Source organism: Rhamphochromis sp. 'chilingali' (assembly GCF_963969265.1).
Source record: "Rhamphochromis sp. 'chilingali' genome assembly, chromosome: 1".
In the NCBI taxonomy this organism is placed as follows: Eukaryota; Metazoa; Chordata; class Actinopteri; order Cichliformes; family Cichlidae; genus Rhamphochromis; species Rhamphochromis sp. 'chilingali'.
In genome coordinates this window covers 16,022,953-16,047,700 of record NC_137929.1, presented here as the reverse complement: position 1 = coordinate 16,047,700, position 24,748 = coordinate 16,022,953, and the positions used below count along the sequence as shown (strand labels likewise).

Genomic DNA, 24,748 nt, shown 5'->3' with positions numbered 1-24,748 from the left:
TAGTGGAGCTTCAGATCAGATTCTCCACCCTCAGCAAAATGAGCTCAGTCATTTTTTATTTTCCATAGGAAAATATTTCTTTATGCTTTTGGACTGGATTGAATTGCCACAATCCTTTTTACAGGGACTTACGACCTGATTAGTCCCCACAGGTAGCTTTCTCCTCAGCCAGTTGTAATCTGGAAAGCCCCCCTTACATTTGCTCTTCCCCAAAAATTTGTCAGCGCTGTTGCAGGCCTGCTTAGAACAAAAATGAGAAAAAATAGAGCTGATTATTAGCTCACAAAACACAAAACAAAATCACCTGGCAGGTTTTCTTTAAGTGCACTGTTACAAAATAATGGGCCAATTCTTAGACATGTCCATGTTTACTAAAACTCCCTCTATTAAAAACAAAACAACCCGAACCTAACTGACAAAATCAACCCATCACCACAACAACCTCAACAACCTTAAACACACAAGTTTTGCCACCACATAATGTCACCTCCTCAATACACCGAAAGTCTCGTTAAAACCACACAATTTGCATACAAAAAAAATCACCCCCTTTATGCACTTCAACATACTTGGATTCATCATAAAACATAACCCCCCTTACAACAACATATCACTAAACTATAAATTTCCTACCCCTATCTGCACTTCTCTTCTCTGCCATGCTTCCTCTTCTGAAAGCCTCAGTCACACACACACACAGGAAGTTCCTTCGTCACCACTCACTCCAGCTAATTTGCATACTGAGTCATATCTCAATGAGTTGCTGTAACAACAGAAACATATGTTTAAACATTACCACCTTATTAAATCATTTTATTTCTTTCTACAGTGATCACTGGTTTTGATCACTCAGTACGAGAGAGCACTCCTAAGTCACTCTTTTAAAACTACTTTAATCACTTTTTTTCATAACTCCCTTTGTCATATGGCTTCTTCTATTCCTCAATCACAAACTCAAATGTATTTTATTAAACATTCACACCATTGTATCATTCATACAAAAATAGCAAGCTGTTCTTCATTGCGTATGTTTGTGTTCTAAGCCAGGTTTAATCAGTATCTATACAAATAATCATCATGAGCTTGTCTTGTCTTTATAATAAGGTTAATGCATTTTCTGTTTGTGTATGTGAATTTGCATATGTTGCTTTTGCAGTATGTCAGACTCCTTCATAATTTTGCCTTTAAACAGTCAATTTTCTCCTTCCCAAATTTGCTAACCCAAATTTTGATTTCCCACCTTAAATAACAGCATTCCTTGTCCTCAGCCAGAAGTTAGGGCTCCACTTGCCACTTACCCCCTCCGCCTTAGCCCAGCGGCTTTACCCTTAAGGTCCCGTCTTCTTCACTTCATCTCACCAGTGAGTCTGACCTCACAAGGACTGAGTGAGGCGAGTAATCGTGGCTGTGCCTGCCTTAGGTTGTCCCAGGGTTTCGAGGTGGGATCTTACCCGTCATGGGCTATCCAGCCTTCCATACTCGCCTGATACGGGGCCCAAGTGGGCAGGGGAGGGAACACACTGGCTCTGGAAATTAAAGGAGTGTTAGCTGCTTCCTTCATTGCATCTTATATTAAACTATCTCACTTCTGATTCTTTCCTAGAATAATTTCACATATGACACTTTGTGTATGTGTGTTTTCTATTCATTAATGTAATTGTCAGTTATTTTCTCTCTTCATTTTACTTTTTTATCTGTTTGTTTGTAACGTTCTACTTTAGTTCTACTAAATCTTGATGTAAAAACAATACGCCCTCTTTTTACGCACACACACTCTGCAGACTTCTTCTGTTCACACACTCGCCTATGAGTTATTATTATTAGTTATTTATTATTTTGTTCAAATCACACAGAATCATTCAAATCGAGTACTCACAGCATTCACATCACAACCTTCAACGTGCTCACTTTCAATCCTGCAAGACGCAGAGATGGACATCTCCTTCACCTAACATAAAACTAAATTACCATATCAACATACAATTACTGAAATTCAAACTCAAATACACCGTCTGTTTTAATAAAGTCAAAGAGTAAACGGGTGTACCAAGTGTATGTACTTATGTGTTTTTGAACTGAAAGAAAAAGAAACTCAAACTCTTATAACATCACTCATGCCTCTCTCAAATTAAAAACACTTTCAAACTTTAAAACATCCTACTTGACATCACCAAAGAAATACCTCTCACACCTTTATTCCTCATTCAAAACCTTCTAGTCACCGCATTCACACTTAAACTGTGACCAGAGTTGAGGAATATAACTCAAAACACACTTTCCTAAGAGTATTTTAGACATGCTTGTCATAATCAGAAAGAGCAAGTCAAAAACAAACAAACGAAAAATTGAAACCTCCATTAATTCTCACCGCACACACAAGAAATTGAAAAAATAAAACACACCAGCAACTACTGCTGGAGAGAAGTTGCTACTGAAAGTAATATGTTAGTCTTTAAGTATATACAGTGCACTCAATATATTTATATATCTACATCCAACTTCAGTCAACTAATATACATCCACTACGGCAACTCAAAACTTTATTTATAGTCCTCTAATAAACATAAATGGCATTTGAAACACACACTCAACAATGTTTGCAGCAGTATTTGTAAAACCAACTGTGGTTTAAACAGTTCACTACTTACTCATTTGCATTTTCACACTCACACACACTCCGTCTAAAATAGCAGCAGCATTGCCTCAGACTCCTTTCACACAGAGATCTCTTATATTTACAAAGACGTCTTATATTTACAATTACTGTCAGATCTGTCAGCTTTAGCGCCTAACCAATTTTGACAAATTTAAGTTAACGGTCCAACCGATAAAAGTCCAACTTTTTTGTAATCAATTAACCAGTATCTGTCCAACAGTTTCTGGCCTCATCTCTAAAGTCCCTAACTCAATTTAAAAGCGTCAACCAACCCAAACTTTGCCTGAAGCTCTATTTTTTGGCGTTTCACAGCCAAGGCTTACCCCGAAGTGTTAAGTTAAAGTTATACGCCCGAAGTCCAACTTCTTCTGTCCAAAAAAGCGCAGACTACCGTTCCAAACGGTAGAGTGGTCCAACCACTAGCTTATTCCAGGATGCCCTGTACCCCACAGTTAAGCCACACTGAACTAACCCTCTTCGCCGAGAGGTCAATGTCGCGCGTCCACGACAAGGAGGGAGCGTAACCTCCGGGCTCTGCGCTTCTTACCAGTCCAACTGGCGTTCTTGAGTAATTTATAATACTTTGGAACAACAGTAAAACACCCAACAAAGTGTAAGACTGAAGCAGGTCCAACCTTATAACCAAAAAATAACCAAATTCCCTAACATACTAAAATCATTGAGCAGTCCAACTGCTTTCCACGGTCCAACCGTATTAAATCCTTTTAGCGGTCCAACCGCATTCAATCATTTCCAGCAGTCCAACTGCTTTTAAATCCTCAGTACTGTCATGAGATTCTCATCAAAATCAAAGCAGACATTTACCAGCAACTTTTACTGAATAGACATTTAATTTTATCATCCAATTCAGCACACTTCGGATAAAATCAACAGGCCTGTGCCTACCTCTTTTTAAAGGCGCCTGTCCCCTCAGTTTGGTTGCCGGGTCACGCCTGCCTGTCTGACCACAACGGACCACCAAATTTCACCATCTACACCTCCAATCCTCCCTCCTCAATTACCGGACGAAGCCCCCAAATGTTAAGGTTCAAAAATTGAGGAAGGAGAGTACAAACACCCATTGGTCCAGAAGATCTTGGTCAAACAATGATTTTAATGAATACACACGTGTGGGAAGAACACTCTGTACGCAGACAGCAAGTGGTCTTCGACTTCCTCAAAGCATACACAGATTTTTATAGCATCAGGGTTTGATTTACTGACGCCCCCTTCATGCGTCACAGACAGGATATATACACATACGTCAATATCAAAACCACAACGACTTTTGACACAATTTAAAAGAACAATTGTCTTCTATCTTCATAACAGGTGCTTCCTGTCACTGCCGGATGCTCGCTTGTCATCTTGACACCTCAGCAGCAGTTCTGCGACAAACTGCTCTTTTTTGCAACCCCAAGCAAAACATAATTAAACTTTCACCTATAAATGATTCTCTCTAACTAAGTGTGTGTGTGTCTGTGTGCTAACCACAATTGCACCCTGTTTCACCTCGCCGACTAGCTCCTGACCCCTACTAAAAGCTTAATACAAGAATATGAACATATAAAAGATATTAAAATGAACTGTTGTGTAAGCATGTATTGCAATTCCTTCTATGTTCTAGTTTTCCCTCAGCATGGATCATCTAGACACTCTCACTAGTGAAGCTTTGGACCCTTAATGAACCTGAACATCAACTCAAATAAGCACAGATATGCATTGTGTATAAAATAGTTATAACTGCACCTGGAATACAAAGTTAACATTATCATAAACATCTTAAGGCCATCTTAAAGCTATCTGTTACATTGTTAAAGCAATGATCGTCTTAGCCTGCTGCTCAAAATAACCTAAGACTGCTTTCACTTCTGCAAACTCTCTGCAACTTCCTGTCAGCCTGTGACTTAGTCTTTCTGAAAGACACACACTGTTCAACCTCTGAATGCAATATAAACTACAGATTATATTATTAATGCAATGGTGATGATGATTATTCTTTAACAATAGCAGTAAAATAATTTCCCTGCTCCACACTATTACAGCAGTGAACATGAACTCTGTGTCAAATACTGAGCCTCAGTACAGATTCAAGTTGCAGTTATTTATGTCTTATCTTAGTTATTTATACCTTAAATCTTCACTCAAAGACAAGTATCTTTGACAGTGCATATATAGGTGTATCATATATAAGAGACAAATGTTGTTTCTTCAGTATGTTGGCATTACTAAATTTGGCTCAATGCTTACATATATTTATAAAAAGAAAACGTACAAGCTGTGATAACTGTTTCTGATAAAATGAAGAGTAGACTGATATATTGAATATTCCTTTATTGGGCGAGAAAATCAGACCATGTCATAACTGCTTTAAGTCATACAGAATAGATATCAGAGCCTTAAGCAGGCTGACTTCTGCTAAATGTGTCAAACTGGGCAGAAAGTATACAAACACATAACATCCTTATAGAATATGATGTAACACTATAGATCAACTTACCTCAGAATATATAAAGCATATAAACAATTACAGCAATATGATGCAACAAACACAGCAGTACTACTGATCCAAAATACTCAAAGCTTCATAGAACTGAAACAAACATTTATTTTTAGGTCCATTCTGCTGCTGATACATACTTTAGGTTTCTGAACATTAAACTTGTTGCTGCCTTTCATAGTGTGTAACTTGAAGGCTCTGAGTACTTTCTCCCACACTGAAAACACTGGAATGATAAAATTATCTGAACATTACCTAATAAGACTGATTCAGGACAGACAATTAGTTATTTTAAACTTTTCTAGGAGTCCTTCACAAACAGGGAACAGTCTGTCTATTCTCTCCATCTGTCAACTGCTGCTGGCTCTTCCTCCTCCTCTTCCTCACACACTGCTGAGTTTGTCCTGGTGGATCATCAGGGGTGCAAAGCCTCACAGATGATGTGCAGCAGTGGGTCCCTCAGTCTGTCCTCACTCTGGACACTTGCAGTTGTCACACATGGAAATCAAATGTGTGATAAGCTGCAGGATTCAAACACAAGTGTAACTTATAAACACATGTTCATACTTTTATTCCACAATCAGAGAGAAAGAAACAGAGAGAGAGTGCAGGACAGACAGACAGGTGACAGTCTCAGGTGTACACACTGCTACAAACAGGAGGATTTAGTGTTTGTGTTATTACGAGTGTAAACAAGAAGAGTTCCCAGATGGTACAGTGGACACATGTGTGACTCCTGTGATTAAAGCATCTTTCTTTCAGCTTAACGGGTGAACCGTCAGCTCGTTCAAACACACGTTAAAGTCCGTTCTGGCTCGACACCACCGAACAGAGGCAGCAATATGTATTTATTTATGTATTTGTTTGGAAATGTGCTGCCTCTTGGCCAGGACTCCCTTGAAAAAGAGGTTTTTGATCTCAACGGGACATTCCTGGTTAAATAAAGGTTAAATAAAAAAAATATATATATATAACAATATAACATTAACAGTGCAGTGGATCCTGCTTGTGCCGTGATATTCAGGACTGCAAACTGAGCAGCATCACTGACTTTCAGCTTCTGTTGTGGATATATGACTGACTTTAATTATCCATAAAATCATCACATTCTCTGTAAGATTAAGGTCAGCTATTGAACGGCATATACAGTGGGGCAAAAAAGTATTTAGTCAGCCACCGATTGTGCAAGTTCCCCCACTTAAAATGATGACAGAGGTCAGTAATTTGCACCAGAGGTACACTTCAACTGTGAGAGACAGAATGTGAAAAAAAAAATCCATGAATCCACATGGTAGGATTTGTAAAGAATTTATTCGTAAATTAGGGTGGAAAATAAGTATTTGGTCACCTCAAACAAGGAAAATCTCTGGCTCTCACAGACCTGTAACGTCTTCTGTAAGAAGCTTTTCTGTCCCCCACTCGTTACCTGTATGGATGGCACCTGTTTGAACTCATCATCTGTATAAAAGACACCTGTCCACAGCCTCAAACAGTCAGACTCCAAACTCCGCCATGGCCAAGACCAAAGAGCTTTCGAAGGACACCAGGAAAAGTATTGTAGACCTGCACCAGACTGGGAAGAGTGAATCTACAATAGGCAAGCAGCTTGGTGTGAAAAAATCAACTGTGGGAGCAATCATCAGAAAATGGAAGACATACAAGACCACTGATAATCTCCCTCGACCTGGGGCTCCACGCAAGATCTCATCCCGTGGGGTCAAAATGATCATGAGAACGGTGAGCAAAGATCCCAGAACCACACGGGGGGACCTGGTGAATGACCTGCAGAGAGCTGGGACCAAAGTAACAAAGGTCACCATCAGTAACACACTACAACGGCAGGGAATCAAATCCCGCAGTGCCAGACGTGTTCCGCTGCTGAAGCCAGTGCATGTCCAGGCCCGTCTGAAGTTTGCCAGAGAGCACATGGATGATACAGCAGAGGATTGGGAGAATGTCATGTGGTCAGATGAAACCAAAGTAGAACTTTTTGGTATAAACTCAACTCGTCGTGTTTGGAGGAAGAAGAATACTGAGTTGCATCCCAAGAACACCATACCTACTGTGAAGCATGGGGGTGGAAACATCATGCTATGGGGCTGTTTTTCTGCCAAGGGGACAGGACAACTGATCCGTGTTAAGGACAGAATGAATGGGGCCATGTATCGTGAGATTTTGAGCCAAAACCTCCTTCCATCAGTGAGAACTTTGAAGATGAAACGAGGCTGGGTCTTCCAACACGACAATGATCCAAAACACACTGCCCGGGCAACAAAGGAGTGGCTCCGTAAGAAGCATTTGAAAGTCCTGGAGTGGCCTAGCCAGTCTCCAGACCTCAACCCCATAGAAAATCTGTGGCGGGAGTTGAAAGTCCGTGTTGCTCGGCGACAGCCCCAAAACATCACTGCTCTCGAGAAGATCTGCATGGAGGAATGGGCCAAAATACCAGCTACTGTGTGTGCAAACCTGGTAAAGACCTATAGTAAACGTTTGACCTCTGTTATTGCCAACAAAGGTTATGTTACAAAGTATTGAGTTGTATTTTTGTTATTGACCAAATACTTATTTTCCACCCTGATTTACGAATAAATTCTTTACAAATCCTACCATGTGGATTCATGGATTTTTTTTTCACATTCTGTCTCTCACAGTTGAAGTGTACCTCTGGTGCAAATTACTGACCTCTGTCATCATTTTAAGTGGGAGAACTTGCACAATCGGTGGCTGACTAAATACTTTTTTGCCCCACTGTATTTTGAAGTAAAGGCTTTAAAACCAAGTTAGTACAAACATCGCTAATGTCACATAACTTTCCCAACATGTGGCCAACAGTAATGTTTTAATGTTCTTCATTATAAAAATATTTGCGCATAAATAAGTGACATAATATTCAGTACTTACTTCTGAAAGTTTACTCTTCGGCCGCTCCCCTTCCGCCGTTTTTTTCGGCAAAATTATCCACACCACCGCCGCACTATGAAGTCTGGGATATGTTGGGCCATGAAGGCTACACCGACCCATCCTTAAAATTCAGGGAAATGAAGGACGCATTTGAGGGCTGCATTTCGAGCAGCCTTTGAATTGGGACAGCCTTCGTCATGTCGCTGTGATGTAATCGGCCTTAAAATGCGGCCTTTAAGGCTGCAGACCCTGAATTGGGATACAGCCCAAATCCGATCATTGGTACTTCCTGGCTTGTGTAGTTACTAGGTAACAAAAGCTCAACACTGCCCCTAGCGTCCTGGAGCACTTCCGTTGTGTTTTGGAGTTTGCATGTGTTTTGGGGTCTGCATATGTTTTGGATTTTGCATGTGTTTTGGATTTTGTACGTGTTTTGGAGTTTGCATGTGTTTTGGATTTTGTACGTGTTTTGGATTTTGTAAGTGTTTTGGAGTTTGTAAGTGTTTTGGATTTTGTAAGTGTTTTGGATTTTGTGTTTTGGAATTTGTACGTGTTTTGGATTTTGCATGTGTTTTGGATTTTGCATGTGTTTTGGATTTTGTAAATGTTTTGGGGTTTGCATATGTTTTTTGATTTTGTAAGTGTTTTGGAATTTGTACGTGCTTTGTCTCTAGGGGCCACCGTAGGTTTAGTCCATTGACTGCAGCAGAACAATGTTCACATTTCAAACAGTGATACTAAACGTATGGCCTGCGGCCCACACGCGGCCTGCCCACCTTTCCTGGTTCAGAGAGAGGGGACCCTGATTAACTGTGTAGTGTTCTTCCTCACAGTTCTAAGTATCAGACACAACAATGAATAATCCACAGCTGACTATCTTTAGCAGGTCAAAGGTCACAGCACACAGCAGACAGTGTCACGGTTCTGGGTCCGTTGGACCCAGTATTTTGAGTTTATTGTGTTTTGATTTAAGTGTGCATCAGGGATTGTGTTCTTGTTCTCTTGTCGTGTTATGGTGATGATTATGATGTCTATTATTAGAGTTCCATGTTTCTGTTTATCTGGGTTTAAGATGTGGGTTTAGTTTCATATGTCATTTCCTGTCTGTCTCTCTATGTCGAGCCTGCGTGTGATGTTTTATTGTGAAGGTCTGCGTCTCATGTGAGTGTATTCAGTTTTACCTCTGTCTCGTCTTACTGATTATTCCCAGCTGAGTCCACCACCTGTGTGTAATTCCCGTGTTTCTCTGTGTGTGTATTTAAGTCGTGTCCTCCGTCATTGTAGTTGCTGGTCCGTCTGTGTAACCACCATGTCTCACCCGTGTGTTCTCCCTGCTGTCCATCGCCATTCTCCTCTGCTCGTTCTCATTAAGGTTTGTGCTCTGTAGTTTAGTTGTTTTCCAGTCTAGTTTAGTCGAGCTCCATTTGCTGTTTGTCCATATTTTCGTGTTCAATAAACCACCTTCACACCCTCACGACTGCCTGCACTTGGATCCTCATTTATTATTTTCACATGGCTCATCTTATTCGCCGTGACAGTACGGACCAGCCAGATATGGATCCAGCGGTAGTCACCCCACCCAGGGAGCTTCAGGAGGCCGTTATCCCCTCCGCTTCTAAGTTGATTTACCAGTTGTTAGAGCATGAGGGAGAAGCGTCTCTTTACACTGTGGAAGGCGACCTACAGCACCTTATTGAATGGTAAATGGTAAATGGCCTGTATTTATATAGCGCTTTACTAGTCCCTAAGGACCCCAAAGCGCTTTACATATCCAGTCATCCACCCATTCACACACACATTCACACACTGGTGATGGCAAGCTACATTGTAGCCACAGCCACCCTGGGGCGCACTGACAGAGGTGAGGCTGCCGGACACTGGCGCCACCGGGCCCTCTGACCACCACCAGTAGGCAGTGAGTGAAGTGTCTTGCCCAAGGACACAACGACCGAGACCGTCCAAGCCGGGGCTCGAACCGGCAACCTTCCGATTACAAGGCGAACTCCCAACTCTTGAGCCACGATCGCCACGATCGCCCATTATTACCTGTTATCCCTGGCTATTGGACTCTCTGCATCCGCTCGTGCAGAATTACGTTCTCCACGAGCTTCACCTACACCCCCCCGCCGCTACCGCTCGCCTGCTTGCTTCTACGGAGGACGTGCCGTCCGAACCGTCGGACGAGGGATTACCCGGCCTGTCGGAGCCGTCTCTGAGAAAGAAGCGATGTTTGCACTGTCGGCGTGACACCCCGCAGCCGGAGGTTGGGACATGTAAACATCCGGCAGTGGTGAGTGAGAGGGACACTGTTTCTGCTTTGTCGGATACAAGGACTATTTATTCTGGGACTATTTTTTGCGCTTCCACCGAAGATAATAGTGTTTTTTCTGCTTCATCTGTGGCTATTGCTTGGAATTACTGAGCCTGGCATTATGAATTCAGAGAATGAGAACGTTTGGAACTATTTTTCATCTGCACTGGTCTATTCAGGGGAAGCTGTAAACCTCACTGACACAGTTCTTCCTGACCATGTTCTCCCATCCACACCTTCACCACAAGTTAATGTGGGGCCTGTAACACAGTTAGCAGTACAGTTATCAGTTGAGCCAGCAGCCCAGCTGCCCTCAGTTCAGCCAGCCACTCCACCACCTGTTACAACTTCGCTACCTGTAGCTCAGTTGCCACCAGTTCAGCAGCCTACCCGCTCACTCATTCAGCCACCATCCTCACTGTCTCATTCAAAGCAGGGAACACACTTCACCACAATATCTGCTGGTTCTCTTACGCTGGCCATGTCAGAGACAGTTGCTCCCTCTAGGGCCTCCCCAGGGGCTGGGTGTCAGTCACCAGCCAACTCTGGACCCTAGAGGTCAAGACGCCAGCACCAGCAGCCTCACCGGAGAACTCACCAGAACACTCTCGGCTCTCAGCACCCCCTGAGAGTTCAAGTGAGTTCACCCATCCGCCTCGGTCCTCTGCTGAGTGTATTGGGGAACACTTTCAGCCCTATGAGGACTGCATCCCACTGTTGCTACCTGAGTCTAGCCACTGTGCTGCTCAGTCCCAGCCAGTGTCCACACTGGCAGAGGTCTCCGTACCTGCTGCTTCAGTGTCTGTTTTCCCTGGAGGGCCAGAGGAGCCCGTCCAGTCTCAAGCCATGTTAGCTGGGGGTTCAGGGGAACCCAGCCAGCGTCCTGCCTCGTCGGCTGGAGGGCCTGAGGAACCCAGCCAGCCTCAAGTGTCGTCAGCTGGGGGTTCGGGAGAACCCAGCCAGCCTCATGTCTCGTCTGCTGGGGGTTCGGGAGAGCCCAGCCAGCCTCATGTCTCGTCTGCTGGGGGTTCGGGAGAGCCCAGCCAGCCTCATGTTTCGTCTGCTGGGGGTCCTGGAGAACCCAACCAGCCTCATGTTTCGTCTGCTGGGGGTTCTGGAGAACCCAGCCAGTCTCTTGTTTCGTCAGCTGGAGGGCCCGAGGAGCCCGTCCAGCCCCAAGACTCGTCAGCTGGAGGTTCAGGGGAATCTAGCCAGCTTCCTGCCTCGTCAGCTGGAGGGCCCGAGGAGCCCGTCCAGCCTCAAGCCACGTCTGCTGGAGGGCCCGAGGAGCCCGTCCAGCGTCATGCCACGTCTGCTGGAGGGTCCGAGGAGCCCACCCATCACCACGCCACGTTAGCTGAGGGTCCTGGAGGACCCAGCCAGCACATCCTCACATCTGCTGGCGGTCCGGGGAAGTTTGCTCAGCTACCATCTGCTGAATCATCCCCTGTGACTCCTACACCGTTGCATGCATCCACATCACCTCCTGCAGCATCACTGTCCGCAGCCGTCCCGCTGCCGTCAGGTTCCGCAGCCGTCCCGCTGCCGTCAGGTTCCGCGTCTTCATCCACGCCTGGTCCGGCCTCCGTGTCGTCATCCACGCCTGGTCCGGCCTCCGTGTCTTCATCCACGCCTGGTCCGGCCTCCGTGTCGTCATCCACGCCTGGTCCTGCCTCCGTGTCTTCGTCCACGCCTGGTCCTGCCTCTGTGTCTTCGTCCACGCCTGGTCCTGCCTCGTCTGGTCCTGCCTCGTCTGGTTCTGTGGTTGCCACGCCGCCGTCTGAGCCAGCTCGACCCGTTCCGCCTCGCCTCTGCCGGCCGTTTTCCGGGCCTCTAAGATGGCATCATGGCCTTCGGGGACGGCCTCCGGAAAGCGTTCGTCGCCGCCGCTGGCATCGCGGCCGACCTCCGGACCTGCTCAGTGGCCGCCACTGCCTTCCAAGTGGTCGGCCTCCTGATTGGTTTTGCCTCCGCCGCCATTGCCGTGTGCACGGTCGGCCTCCAGAACTGTTTGCCCGTCGCCGCCATTGCCATGTGCACGGTCGGCCTTCAGAACTGTTTGCCCGTCGCCGCCGTTGCTGTGTGCATGGTTGGCCCCCTGAACTGTTTAGGCTCTTGTGTTGTCGACCTCCAGGTCGACCCCCGGACTTTATTGTGGCCTCGTAAATAGTCTTGTTTTGTGTTGACCTGTTTTTGGTTTGTTCTGGACTCTCGTGCTCCTTGTTTTTTGTTTTCGGAGGCCGACAGCAGTGAACACAACAGCAGACTGGTGCGTAATAAGCAGTGAATAATGCAGAAAACGGATTTTTGAAGGTAAACTGTTCTTGAAGTACACTGAGAGAGAGAGCTGTGCAGGAAGTAAACGTCAAAGTCAGAGAGAATTCATGACGATGTTCATCAAACGTAAAGCGTAGTTTGGATCTTCTTTTGCTGCTGGTTCAGTCAGTTTTGGTTGGAGACAGATGAAACCTGCAGCTTCAGGATCTTTGAGCTGTCCACTTTCAGCCCCGACGGCGTGTCCGTGTACGTGCCGTCGAGTGAACGATCCACGCTCTGTGTTTCCATCTTTGTGTGTTTAGCTGCTCTCATTTACTGTTTTATCTGTTTGGTTGTTGTTGAAATACGTTTGGGAGCTTTAACCTGAGATTCTGGCAAAATACATTTATATTAACCCTTTAGAGCCGGTCGGAGCGGGCACGCTCTGTTTTGCGTAACTATTTTTAAATCCCGGTAGCTCTGCAACCACGTAAGCTAGCGCAATCATTTTTTTTACATATGGAACCGGAGGAGTTGTAATTACATCTTATGACATCAGCTTGTCCTATGTCACATTTTCCTTCCACATAAAGCTTTGCAAAAACTGCATAAAAAGCACTTGCAGCAACAAAAACATAATATTCCAGAAACACGCTTTGCTGATCCCATCAGCTGTTCATAACACTTCCTACGTTGGAATAGAAGTCAGCGCGAACTTTTGCATGTCCGCCATTACCTGCCCGAAACTGGAAGTGACGTCATTTTCGCAGAAATGTAGTTTTCTTTCTTACCATCAGGGTCTCAGGGCCTATACTGGTGTTTTTAAAAGTTATCTTTGACTTTATGACTTTCTGTGTCTTTTCTGGGATGCTTAGGACTCATATTGCACTGCTGGAAATAGTTTATGTTGATGCATATGCTGCTTTTTTGCAAATTTGCAGTATAATATTTATTTTTGTTTTTCCTGCAGTATATAAAAATTGGTGTATTTCAAAAATAAAACTATGAAGACACTCACAATAAATTTCCTGTGGTAGGAAACTATTTTGTGCAACTTTTTTGTATTTACAGTTTTGAGGGATAAGCCTCTTAAATTTCTCTAACTAGAAATATATGTATATGTATAAATATATTTTTTTGTAGTTTATTGCACTTTTTTGCAATTTATGTAATTACTATGCACTTAATGACTACATATTATTAAAATCTGGGCTATAATTGTTGTATTGATGTATAGCGACTTGAAATGCTCCCAAAAATGTCACCACACCATGTAAAAATATAATATAAGCTCTGGCGGACTTGGTTCTATGGTAGGTCTTAAAGGGTTAAAAATCGATTCAGGATTGAATGAATCAACATCGCTTTATTCAAATTAAAACCATTTAAATAGGAAAATCCATTTTTTACAGCCGCCTCTAATGCTGGGTAATGTCAGCTGGTCCATGTGCAGCTGGCTGTGAGGCTCAGGGAGTGTCTACAAAGTGCAACACTGAAAGAACATCAGCCATAAATATTGAGTAATAACTGGACTCTCATACAGCGAGACTCAAATGCCTTTAAACATCAGCTTATCCTGCTGATCCAAGTCCAACACTGAGTTTGTAAAAACATGTTTGTCAATCATTTTGTTTGGTTTCTGAGGAAAATGATTCAATAACTTGCTGCTAATACACAACATTTCATCATATTTTCTCATAACCCTCTTTTGTCTGACCATTTGATCCCATTTGAATTTGCAATAAAGGATCCACAGAGTTTGGTGACAATAATGACAGTAGATGTTTGTGTGAAAGTGCTGGAAGCAAATTAGTGTGTGATGTTCTTTCAGTGTTGCACTTTGTAGACGCTCCCTGAGCACTGGTCTCACAGCCAGCTGCACATAGAGACCAGTGTTGTTAGTCCAGGTCAGAAGATGACTTGTTGGAATGAAAATGAGCTTGTAGTTTGTCTGCTTTAATAATGTGACTGGAAAAAGGTGTTGGACTTCAAATATGTCCATTTCTTTCACACTTCACCTTTAAAAGTGAAGCCTTGTGGTTCCTGGAAGGAAAAACACGACTTTTTCAAGTCTTTGTCCTGTTTTTATGAGAAATGTACGACTTTAATGTGAAACATTCAGAGTTTTTTCTCTTGTTGTGTTTGTTTGAAGCTGCTTCCTGTTGGCTTCAGCTGTTTGGAGTTTCCATTTTCTTAACTTCTACATTCTGAATTATCTTCAGCTCTGAACAGATGATGAAACACTGAATGCTTTCAAGCTCACACTTTGTCTAATAAACTTACATCTTTCATTCTTTATACAGATTGAGGGGCTGTGGTTTGTCAAAGATCAGCTGTGATTATCTGGCAGCAGCGCTGAAGTCCAACCCCTCCCATCTGAGAGAGCTGGACCTGAGTAACAACAACAAGCTGCATGATTCAGGAGTGAAGCATCTGTGTGGTTTCCTGGAGAGTCCAGGATGTGGACTTGAAACTCTGAGGTCAGTCAGCATGTTTTAGTTGTGCTGAGATGAATATGATGTGAAAGTTGTGCTGACACTAAACTGCAGACATCAGGCTGATATTATACTGATCCACACTGAGGATCTTCATGGTAAAGTCTGTTTTCTTCTTCTCTGGTTTAGTCCATTGACTGCAGCAGAACAATGTTCACATTTCAAACAGTGATACTAAACGTATGGCCTGCGGCCCACACGCGGCCTGCCCACCTTTCCTGGTTCAGAGAGAGGGGACCCTGATTAACTGTGTAGTGTTCTTCCTCACAGTTCTAAGTATCAGACACAACAATGAATAATCCACAGCTGACTGTCTTTAGCAGGTCAAAGGTCACGGCACACAGCAGACAGTGGGAAATATTATAATTCTGATCATTTATCAGCACATATCCATATGTATAAAAACAAAGCTGACACTGTGAGACTTGATCAGAGGTGTGATCATCACAGCAGAGGCCTTTGTGTCAAAGTCACTGAGGATCAAACAGAAACACATGAAGCAGATTTTCCTGTTCTGGCTTTTTATAGCAGATAACCTTCAAAATATTCTGCAGTCCATCAAAAACTGAAGCAAACCATGAATCAACATGTGAACATGAGCTGATGCTGCTGAAGTGAAGCAAAGTTACAGAGGTTTGATTACAGACACAGCTGAGAGTTTGTAATCTGTCATCATTTTAAAAGGTTTAAATTTCTTCAGTATTGAACAGCAGAAATGAGGCTTTGTTTTCGGAGGCCGACACCAGTGAACACAACAGCAGACTGGTGCGTAATAAGCAGTGAATAATGCAGAAAACAGATTTTTGAAGGTAAACTGTTCTTGAAGTACACTGAGAGAGAGAGAGTTGTGCAGGAAGTAAACGTCAAAGTCAGAGAGAATTCATGACGATGTTCATCAAACGTAAAGCGTAGTTTGGATCTTCTTTTGCTGCTGGTTCACTCAGTTTTGGTTGGAGACAGATGAAACCTGCAGCTTCAGGATCTGTGAGCTGTCCACTTTCAGCCCCGATGGCGTGTCCGTGTACGTGCCGTCGAGTGAACGATCCACGCTCTGTGTTTCCATCTTTGTGTGTTTAGCTGCTCTCATTTACTGTTTTATCTGTTTGGTTGTTGTTGAAATACGTTTAGGAGCTTTAACCTGAGATTCTGGCAAAATACATTTATATTAAAAATTGATTCAGGATTGAATGAATCAACATCGCTTTATTCAAATTAAAACCATTTAAATAGGAAAATCCATTTTTTTACAGCCGCCTCTAATGCTGGGTAATGTCAGCTGGTCCATGTGCAGCTGGCTGTGAGGCTCAGGGAGTGTCTACAAAGTGCAACACTGAAAGAACATCAGCCATAAATATTGAGTAATAACTGGACTCTCATACAGCGAGACTCAAATGCCTTTAAACATCAGCTTATCCTGCTGATCCAAGTCCAACACTGAGTTTGTAAAAACATGTTTGTCAATCATTTTGTTTGGTTTCTGAGGAAAATGATTCAATAACTTGCTGCTAATACACAACATTTAATCATATTTCCTCATAACCCTCTTTTGTCTGACCATTTGATCCCATTTGAATTTGCAATAAAGGATCCACAGAGTTCGGTGACAATAATGACAGTAGATGTTTGTGTGAAAGTGCTGGAAGCAAATTAGTGTGTGATGTTCTTTCAGTGTTGCACTTTGTAGACGCTCCCTGAGCACTGGTCTCACAGCCAGCTGCACATAGAGACCAGTGTTGTTAGTCCAGGTCAGAAGATGACTTGTTGGAATGAAAATGAGCTTATAGTTTGTCTGCTTTAATAATGTGACTGGAAAAAGGTGTTGGACTTCAAATATGTCCATTTCTTTCACACTTCACCTTTAAAAGTGAAGCCTTGTGGTTCCTGGAAGGAAAAACACGACTTTTTCAGGTCTTTGTCCTGTTTTTATGATAAATGTACGACTTTAATGTGAAACGTTCAGAGTTTTTTCTCTTGTTGTGTTTGTTTGAAGCTGCTTCCTGTTGGCTTCAGCTGTTTGGAGTTTCCATTTTCTAAACTTCTACATTCTGAACCTTCTTCAGCTCTGAACAGATGATGAAACACTGAATGCTTTCAAGCTCACACTTTGTCTAATAAACTTACATCTTTCATTCTTTATACAGATTGAGGGGCTGTGGTTTGTCAGAGATCAGCTGTGATTATCTGGCAGCAGCACTGAAGTCCAACCCCTCCCATCTGAGAGAGCTGGACCTGAGCTACAACTACAACCTGCAGGATTCAGGAGTGAAGCTTCTGTGTGGTTTCCTGGAGAGTCCAGGATGTGGACTTGAAACTCTGAGGTCAGTCAGCATGTTTTAGTTGTGCTGAGATGAATATGATGTGAAATTTGTGCTGACACTAAACTGCAGACATCAGGCTGATATTATACTGATCCACACTGAGGATCTTCATGGTAAAGTCTGTTTTCTTCTTCTCTGGTTTAGTCCATTGACTGCAGCAGAACAATGTTCACATTTCAAACTGTCACGGTTAAAATACTCAAATGCTCAAATACTCAAATACTCAAATACTCAAATGCTCAAATACTCAAATACTCAAAATACTGGGTCCAACGGACCCAGTATTTTGAGTTTATTGTGTTTTGATTTAAGTTTTCATCAGAGATTGTGTTCTTGTTCTCTTGTCGTGTTATGGTGATGATTATGATTTCTATTATTAGAGTTCCATGTTTCTGTTTATCTGGGTTTACGATGTGAGTTTAGTTTCATATGTCATTTCCTGTCTGTCTCTCAGTGTCAGGTCTGCGTCTTGGTGTGGTGTTCTCATTTCCTGTTTTATTGTGAAGGTCTGGGTCTCATGTGAGTGTGTTCAGTTTTACCTTTGTCTCGTCTTGTTGATTATTCCCAGCTGTGTCCACCACCTGTGTGTAATTCCCCTGTGGTTCTCTGTGTATTTAAGTCATGTCTTCCGTCATTGTTGTTGCTGGTCCGTCTGTGTATTCCACCCTGCCTGATCTGTGTATCTACCATGTCTCACCCGTGTGTTCTCCCTGCTGTCCATCATCATTCTCCTCTGGTCGTTCTCGTTAAGGTTTGTGCTCTGTAGTTTAGTTTATCCCAGTATAGTTTAGTTCTAGCTCCATTTTGCCGTTTGTATTTACTTTCATGTTCAATAAACCACCTTCACACCTTCACAACTGCCTGCATTTGGATCCTCCTTCATTTCCTCCACACGGCTCACCTCACTCGCCGTGACACAAACCTTCAAAGAAGAAGAAAAATCCTCCCCTGGATAATTCACTGTGAAACTCTCCAACTCTTCATTCCACCTTAAAGTCTGTCTGAAACTGAAATCCAAAGCCAAATGTGCGTTTGCTTTACAGACAGCAGTCCAACACAAACATACACACATCATCCAAAACACAGTCCAACATCCAAATCTCTTCCACTGCCAGCATGAATGATGGGAAAGAGAAGGAGGAACACTCTGACATTCAGGGTTAGAATGAGTTTCATAAAGCAGACTGTGAAGATCAAAGCTGCATTAGAAAGCTTACATGAATGAATGAGTGGACAGAAGTGGACAGAGATCATCTGAAGCACTTCAAAGGCTTTAAATCAGCACATTTCTCTTTATTCTTTATCAACTCTGTTAGTTTCTCTCAGTTTTCTGTGGAATGAAGCTAACAGCAGGCTAATAAGATGCTGACCAATAGGTTTCTATTAAAGGTTGTAATTTGTATATGAAAAAGTGCTTTGGCTCAGCAGGGATCAGCTTACAGGTAGAATACAGCTGCTGGATGGGATTAGCATGTCATAGCTATCTACCAAACTGCTAACTGGGGAATTTCAGGCCTTCTATGGATCATTTTTGCTAACTGTTTATTCAGCTTAGGCTCACAGGGCTGGAGCCTGTGCCCTAGCTGTCATAGGGCAAGAGGCGTGGTCCACCTGCACAGGTGAGCAGTCCATCACAGGGCCAACAGAGAGACACAGAGAAGCACTCTCTCACATCCACACCTACAGCCAATTTAGAAGCACCAATGAACCTAAGCAGCATTTCATTGGACTGTGGGAGAACATCCACCCTCCACAGAAAGGCCAACAAGCTTCAACCTACAACCTTCTTGCTTTAAGGCACTAGTGCGAACCACTTTTCCCCATTCCAGCCCAAATCCTGCATCTTCCTGTTTCTGACTCCAGGCCAGCTCCACTAACACTTTCTCATCAGACACTGCCACCTAGTGGAGGAAGTCTTAGTTCCATTTGAAGCTTCAGATGACAGTTAGTTCCTTTACAGAGAGGTGGAGGTGGTGGGGCCACAGCACCATCCTCACTGAGTGCTAGGAATGGGTATCGTTTAGGTTTTATCTGATACCGGTGCCAACCCAGTATTTTTGAAATGGTGCCAGTGCTTAAAGAATGGAGAACACAAACTTTGTCCAAAAACCTCTCATGTTTAACTGTTTTCCACTTTTTCTTTGGTCATTTTAGCCTTTTTGGCCAGGGTAAAGGGAGCATCTGCCATCAAACAAGAAGACAACCGCATGTAACTAAGACGATGTTTGCTAGTTCACCTTACATGCATTAAAGTAATAACGTGGTTAGCCTACTCAACGTAAATTACACACGAACAACATTAAGCTACTCACCCAGAGAAGAACGGCTGCTGCTGCCATCATCATCCGTCATCATTTCTGCTACACTGGCAGGGCTAGGGGCCAGGACTCTCCTCTTCGGGTTCTTGGGGGATGTTGCTAACTCCGGGTCTGATAACAGGCACCACACCCGCAGTAGATGCGCTCGGTCTTGCAGCAAGCTATCAAATACGGTGCATTTCTTGGCTTTTAAAAAAAACGCTATGCGTCGCCAGGTGTTTCATCAGATTCGAGGTGTTACCTCCTTTGCACAATATCACCTTAAAGCACTTGTTGCAGGCTGCTGAGTTTGCATCTTTAGCTGTGAAGTACTGCCAGACTTTGACCACTTCGCCTTGGGCATTTTTAATCTGTAGCTCTGCTCTAAAAGAATGTACGTACCTGGGCTCGCCTACTATCCTCGGAAACGTAAAATGATTGGCTAGAATCTAAAGTGTGTGACATCTCAGGGGGAAAAAGAACCAAAATGTGCGCTGCTTTTCAGTCTGGTTACTATTAAATTTCGTTCTTTGAATTCTTTTGGCGGCAAAGAAAGACTGGACCCAGGGTGGTCAAAGCTCAAAAAATTATCTTTATTTTACATTCCCGGGAACGGAGACTTGAACACATGGACACACACACTCCGGTCTGAAAGCAGCAGCAGCCAGCATGGTTATTTATATATTTCCGCAGCACGTCACACACTCTAAGTTTTGATCAAAACACTCTGCTTAGTTTCACTTTCTGTCTGCACCTCCTGTGCTCTGCAAAAGCATGCAGTTTCCTGTCAGTACTTTTGGCTCAGACTCTACTCAGAGCTGGCCCTCTCTTATTAAAATACATAAAACAATATAATCAGCAAATAAGCACTAAGAATATATATTTAAATCCCAACATTACTACCGTTTATGTCAGAACTGGTGCCATAATGGCACCGAATACCGGTACCCATACCTACTGAGTGCCATAGGACACTTAACCTTTGTTTCCATATGCTGGGAACTTCCTGTTTTTTTCCAAGGAGGACTGGAAAATGTGTGAAGATCTCCCAGTCAGTTCCTCACAGCACACTTCAATCATTTCCCTCCCACAGCATCAGGACCAGGGCTTTTTCTCTCTTTGGTCCCACTAAGAGATTTCCACACAAACACCTCATCAGTGGGACTCTCAGAGCTACCAGCCCTTTGCTACAATCACAAAGCTCTTCATTGAAATCAATGATATCAAAGCTGGAATCAAATGAGTCCAAGTCTTCTGCTGATTCAGCATCACATTCATCTTTGCTCCTTGTTCTGCATCCCCACCATGGACTTCATTCCTTTCCAAGCCAGCCTTGAGTGTCCTTTATTCAGCTCATCCTCTGCTTTACTTTTACACCTGATTTTAGCTGCTTTATCTCTCTTTCAACAAGTTTCTGTGCCTCAATCTTTTTCTTCTCTCCCTCATAACAAGACAGCTTCTTCTGCCTGAGAACATGTTGGAGTGATTTACTAATCCAGGGCTGCTTATTGGGGAAAATACTTCCTGTTTTCAAAGTAATCCCCATTTTTCCCAGAAAGAAATGTAAGTAGAAATCGATGATCTAAGTGAGAACATGAGCCTTTAAAAAGTTCCAGTGGGTGCAGTCAAAGCAGTCCCTCAGTCCCAGTATAGAGTCTTTGGTCCAGACTGGAACAACTGTGTGCCCAGTTTGAGCTCTCTTCAGTCCTGTGACCTGACAGACCCAGAGGGGCCATCACATCACATTTAGAAGCTCCCATAATGGAGCCACAACACATGTCCAATACTTAGTCTGTCTTGTTGGACCGACTGGAAGAAATGATTCAAGGACTTAGTCACAGAACAGAGTTTCAAATCTCCAAAATCCAACTGGCTGCATCAGGACATATAGTCTGAAACTCTGCACAGTTTCCTGTTTGAAGCTGCTTCCTGTTGGCTTCAGCTGTTTGGAGTTTCCATTTTCTAAACTTCTACATTCTGAACCTTCTTCGGCTCTGAACAGATGATGAAACACTGAATGATTTCAAGCTCACACTTTGTCTAATAAACTTACATCTTTCATTCTTTATACAGATTGAGTTTCTGTGGTTTGTCAAAGATCAGCTGTGATTATCTGGCAGCAGCGCTGAAGTCCAACCCCTCCCGTCTGAGAGAGCTGGACCTGTGGGGAAACAACCTGAAGGATCCAGATGTGAAGCAGCTGTCTGATCTTCAGCAGAGTCCAGACTACAGACTGGAGACTCTGCTGTAAGTAGAGTGATGGAGTGATTGGGTGGTGCTGTCAGCAGTATTGTACTAAACACAGTCAGTATGAAACAAAGATCCAGTGTTTCCTGTAAAGCTGCAGCTTCTCAGTGAAGCTGTGAGAGGAGAATGGTGACAGGCTTCAGGATTGGACACAAACACTTCCTGTTTCTGACCTTTATGGTCACCATAGTAACGGCTGACACACTCTGATCAAACGCTGTCAACAGCCAATCAGCTCTCTGAACAAAGCAGCACGCAGACCAATGACTACATTCATTTCCAAGTTTAAAGCGGTGACGAACACAGTCTGTAGGTGAGGAAGAATTTAGTGAGAGCAGATGTTTGGATGGAATTCCTCCAGTTAACAGCTGGTCCCAGCCAACATTTATATGTGGGGCCCATATGGTTTGGAAATGGGCTGAAAAATGGGCCCCATATAGGATTGTCCACGGGTTCCGTAATGGCCCCATGTTAAATGCCCATATAGGTGTTATATTGGTAAAATTTAGGAACTAAATGGGCCCCAACTGGGCAACATACACAAAAACCCACCCAGGCCCCATCTTTCCAGTTTTTGTGGGTACCATGTGGGCATCACATCGGCTAAAAAGTGGGTTTTAAGTGGGATTGTCCACGGGTTCCATAATGGCCCCATTTTATAAGCCCATCTTGGTGTTATATTGGTAAAATCTGGGAACTAAATGGACCCCAACTGGGCAAAGTACTCATAAACCCACCCGGGCCCCATTTTTCAAGTTCTTAGTGTGTACAACATGAGGAAAACATGAGCTAAAAAGTTGGAATGGCATTATCAGTGGGTTCTGTAGTTGCATCTTACTACCTGTTTGAATTGGCTAATTTCTGGCACTGGGTGGGTCCCATGTAGAAAAACAGCCACAAAATCAATTTAACAGACAGCCAATACGGCTTCTGTGACACAAAGACACTAAATATATTAAAGCTGACTGCAAATAGTAATCAAGAGGGGACACAAAACACATTTTGTTCACATTTATTTTGTCACATTTATTTTGTCACACAACTGTGGGTTTAAGTAACTATTCCAAGGAGTGTGAACTTAAAAAACTCGAAATATCAAACTACATTCAAATTGCTTAGAGTTGGAATCAGAATCAGAATCAGAATCAGAATACTTTATTGATCCCTGGGGGAAATTATTTTTTGTTACAGTGCTCCATTTTAAACCAACATTAAGACAAGACAGACAATACACTAACTAAGAATAGTACAATATATACATATATATACATACATACATACATACATAAGTCACTCATAAATAAATAGTTGGAAAAGAAACATGTGTAGTTGTAGCAGCAAACAGTGTGTTAAGTGGATGCGTTGTACAGGGAGATGGCCACAGGCAGGAATGATTTCCTGTGTCGTTCAGTGGTGCTTTTCGGTAATCTCAGTCTCTCACTGAACGAGCTCCTGTGACTGACCAACATGTCATGGAGTGGGTGGGAGGTGTTATCCAACATTGTCTTTATCTTGGACAGCATCCGCCTCTCCGACACCACCTTGAGGGAGTCCAGCTCCATCCCCACAACATTGCTGGCCTTACGGATTAGTTTATTAAGTCTGTTGGCATCTGCGACCCTCAGCCTGCTCCCCCAGCATGCAACAGCATAGAGGATCGCACTGGCCACAACAGACTCATAGAAAATCCTCAGCATTTTCTGGCAGATGTTGAAGGACCTCAGTCGCCTCAAAAAATAGAGACGACTCTGGCCCTTCCTGTAAAGTGCTGTGGTGTTTTTAGCCCAGTCCAGTTTATTGTCAATGTGTACTCCAAGGTATTTATAGTCCTCCACAATGTCAACACTGACCCCCTGAATTGAAACAGGGGTCAAGTGTTTCCTGGTCTTCCTGAAGTCCACGATCAGTTCCTTGGTCTTGGGAACTGTAGCAACATGGGAAAAAATAAGAAGGGAAACTCAGAACCTTGACTTGAATCAGCAGAGGTGTCTGTTATGTTTTTTACAGAGCCGTTAGTCTATTTTGTCCCCTAGCAGCCCTCAGTCCTCCTCTGTCTCTAGCTCCAGTGAACCATTTGGAGAGAGCTTTCTCTGCTTCTTGCAGGTTGACTTTTGCAGTCAAAGAATTCTTCTTCAGTGCCTCTGCAAATGAAGAAGAAAAATGGGTAAGCCAAAGTAAAGGTAACCGTAGCTTACTTCCTTTCGGAAAGATTTACAAAGAACAATGTTTATTTCACTTTCTTGCCTCAAATATATAAGATGGCACAATAACCAATCTCACTTACACTTTCAAACACTTTATTAAAAAAAGTGTCTCAAGTGAAATTAACTTACCATACACAACATTAAAGAGGCGCAAATCTCGGAACTTTTTCTTCCCATGTCGGCCAAGCAAGTTGTACTCCACGGCAAGCTCGGGTGATATGAGGAATTTCATCATTCTCCTTGTAGCATCATCTACGCTTGTTCCCCCTATATCTGCTACCATGGCAACCTGAGGGGAACATACAAAAAGGACAGATTAGATCATAAGTGTCAAACTCTGGCCCGCGGGCCAAATTTGGCCCCCAGCCTACTTACATTTGGCCCGCGAAGCCATACCAAATTACTATTAGAGCTGGCCTACTGGTATTATACAGCTAATATATATATATATATATATATATATATATATATATATATATATATATATATATATATATATATATATATATATTGTTTAGTATTAAGCTTTGCTTGTTCCATATTCAGTTTTTCAGCAAAATGTG

General features: G+C 43.1%; 1 protein-coding gene across 1 annotated transcript in view; it reads left to right on the top strand.

The window, feature by feature from the left end:
- Positions 1-24,748, top strand: part of LOC308393864 (NACHT, LRR and PYD domains-containing protein 12-like) — a 534,253-nt gene that overhangs the window by 60,994 nt on the left and 448,511 nt on the right. The window contains exons 9-11 of the mRNA XM_080877886.1: positions 14,928-15,104; positions 17,261-17,437; positions 21,808-21,981. Coding sequence (XP_080734012.1) covers positions 14,928-15,104; positions 17,261-17,437; positions 21,808-21,981 — 528 coding nt within the window. The remainder of the gene's footprint in view (positions 1-14,927; positions 15,105-17,260; positions 17,438-21,807; positions 21,982-24,748) is intronic.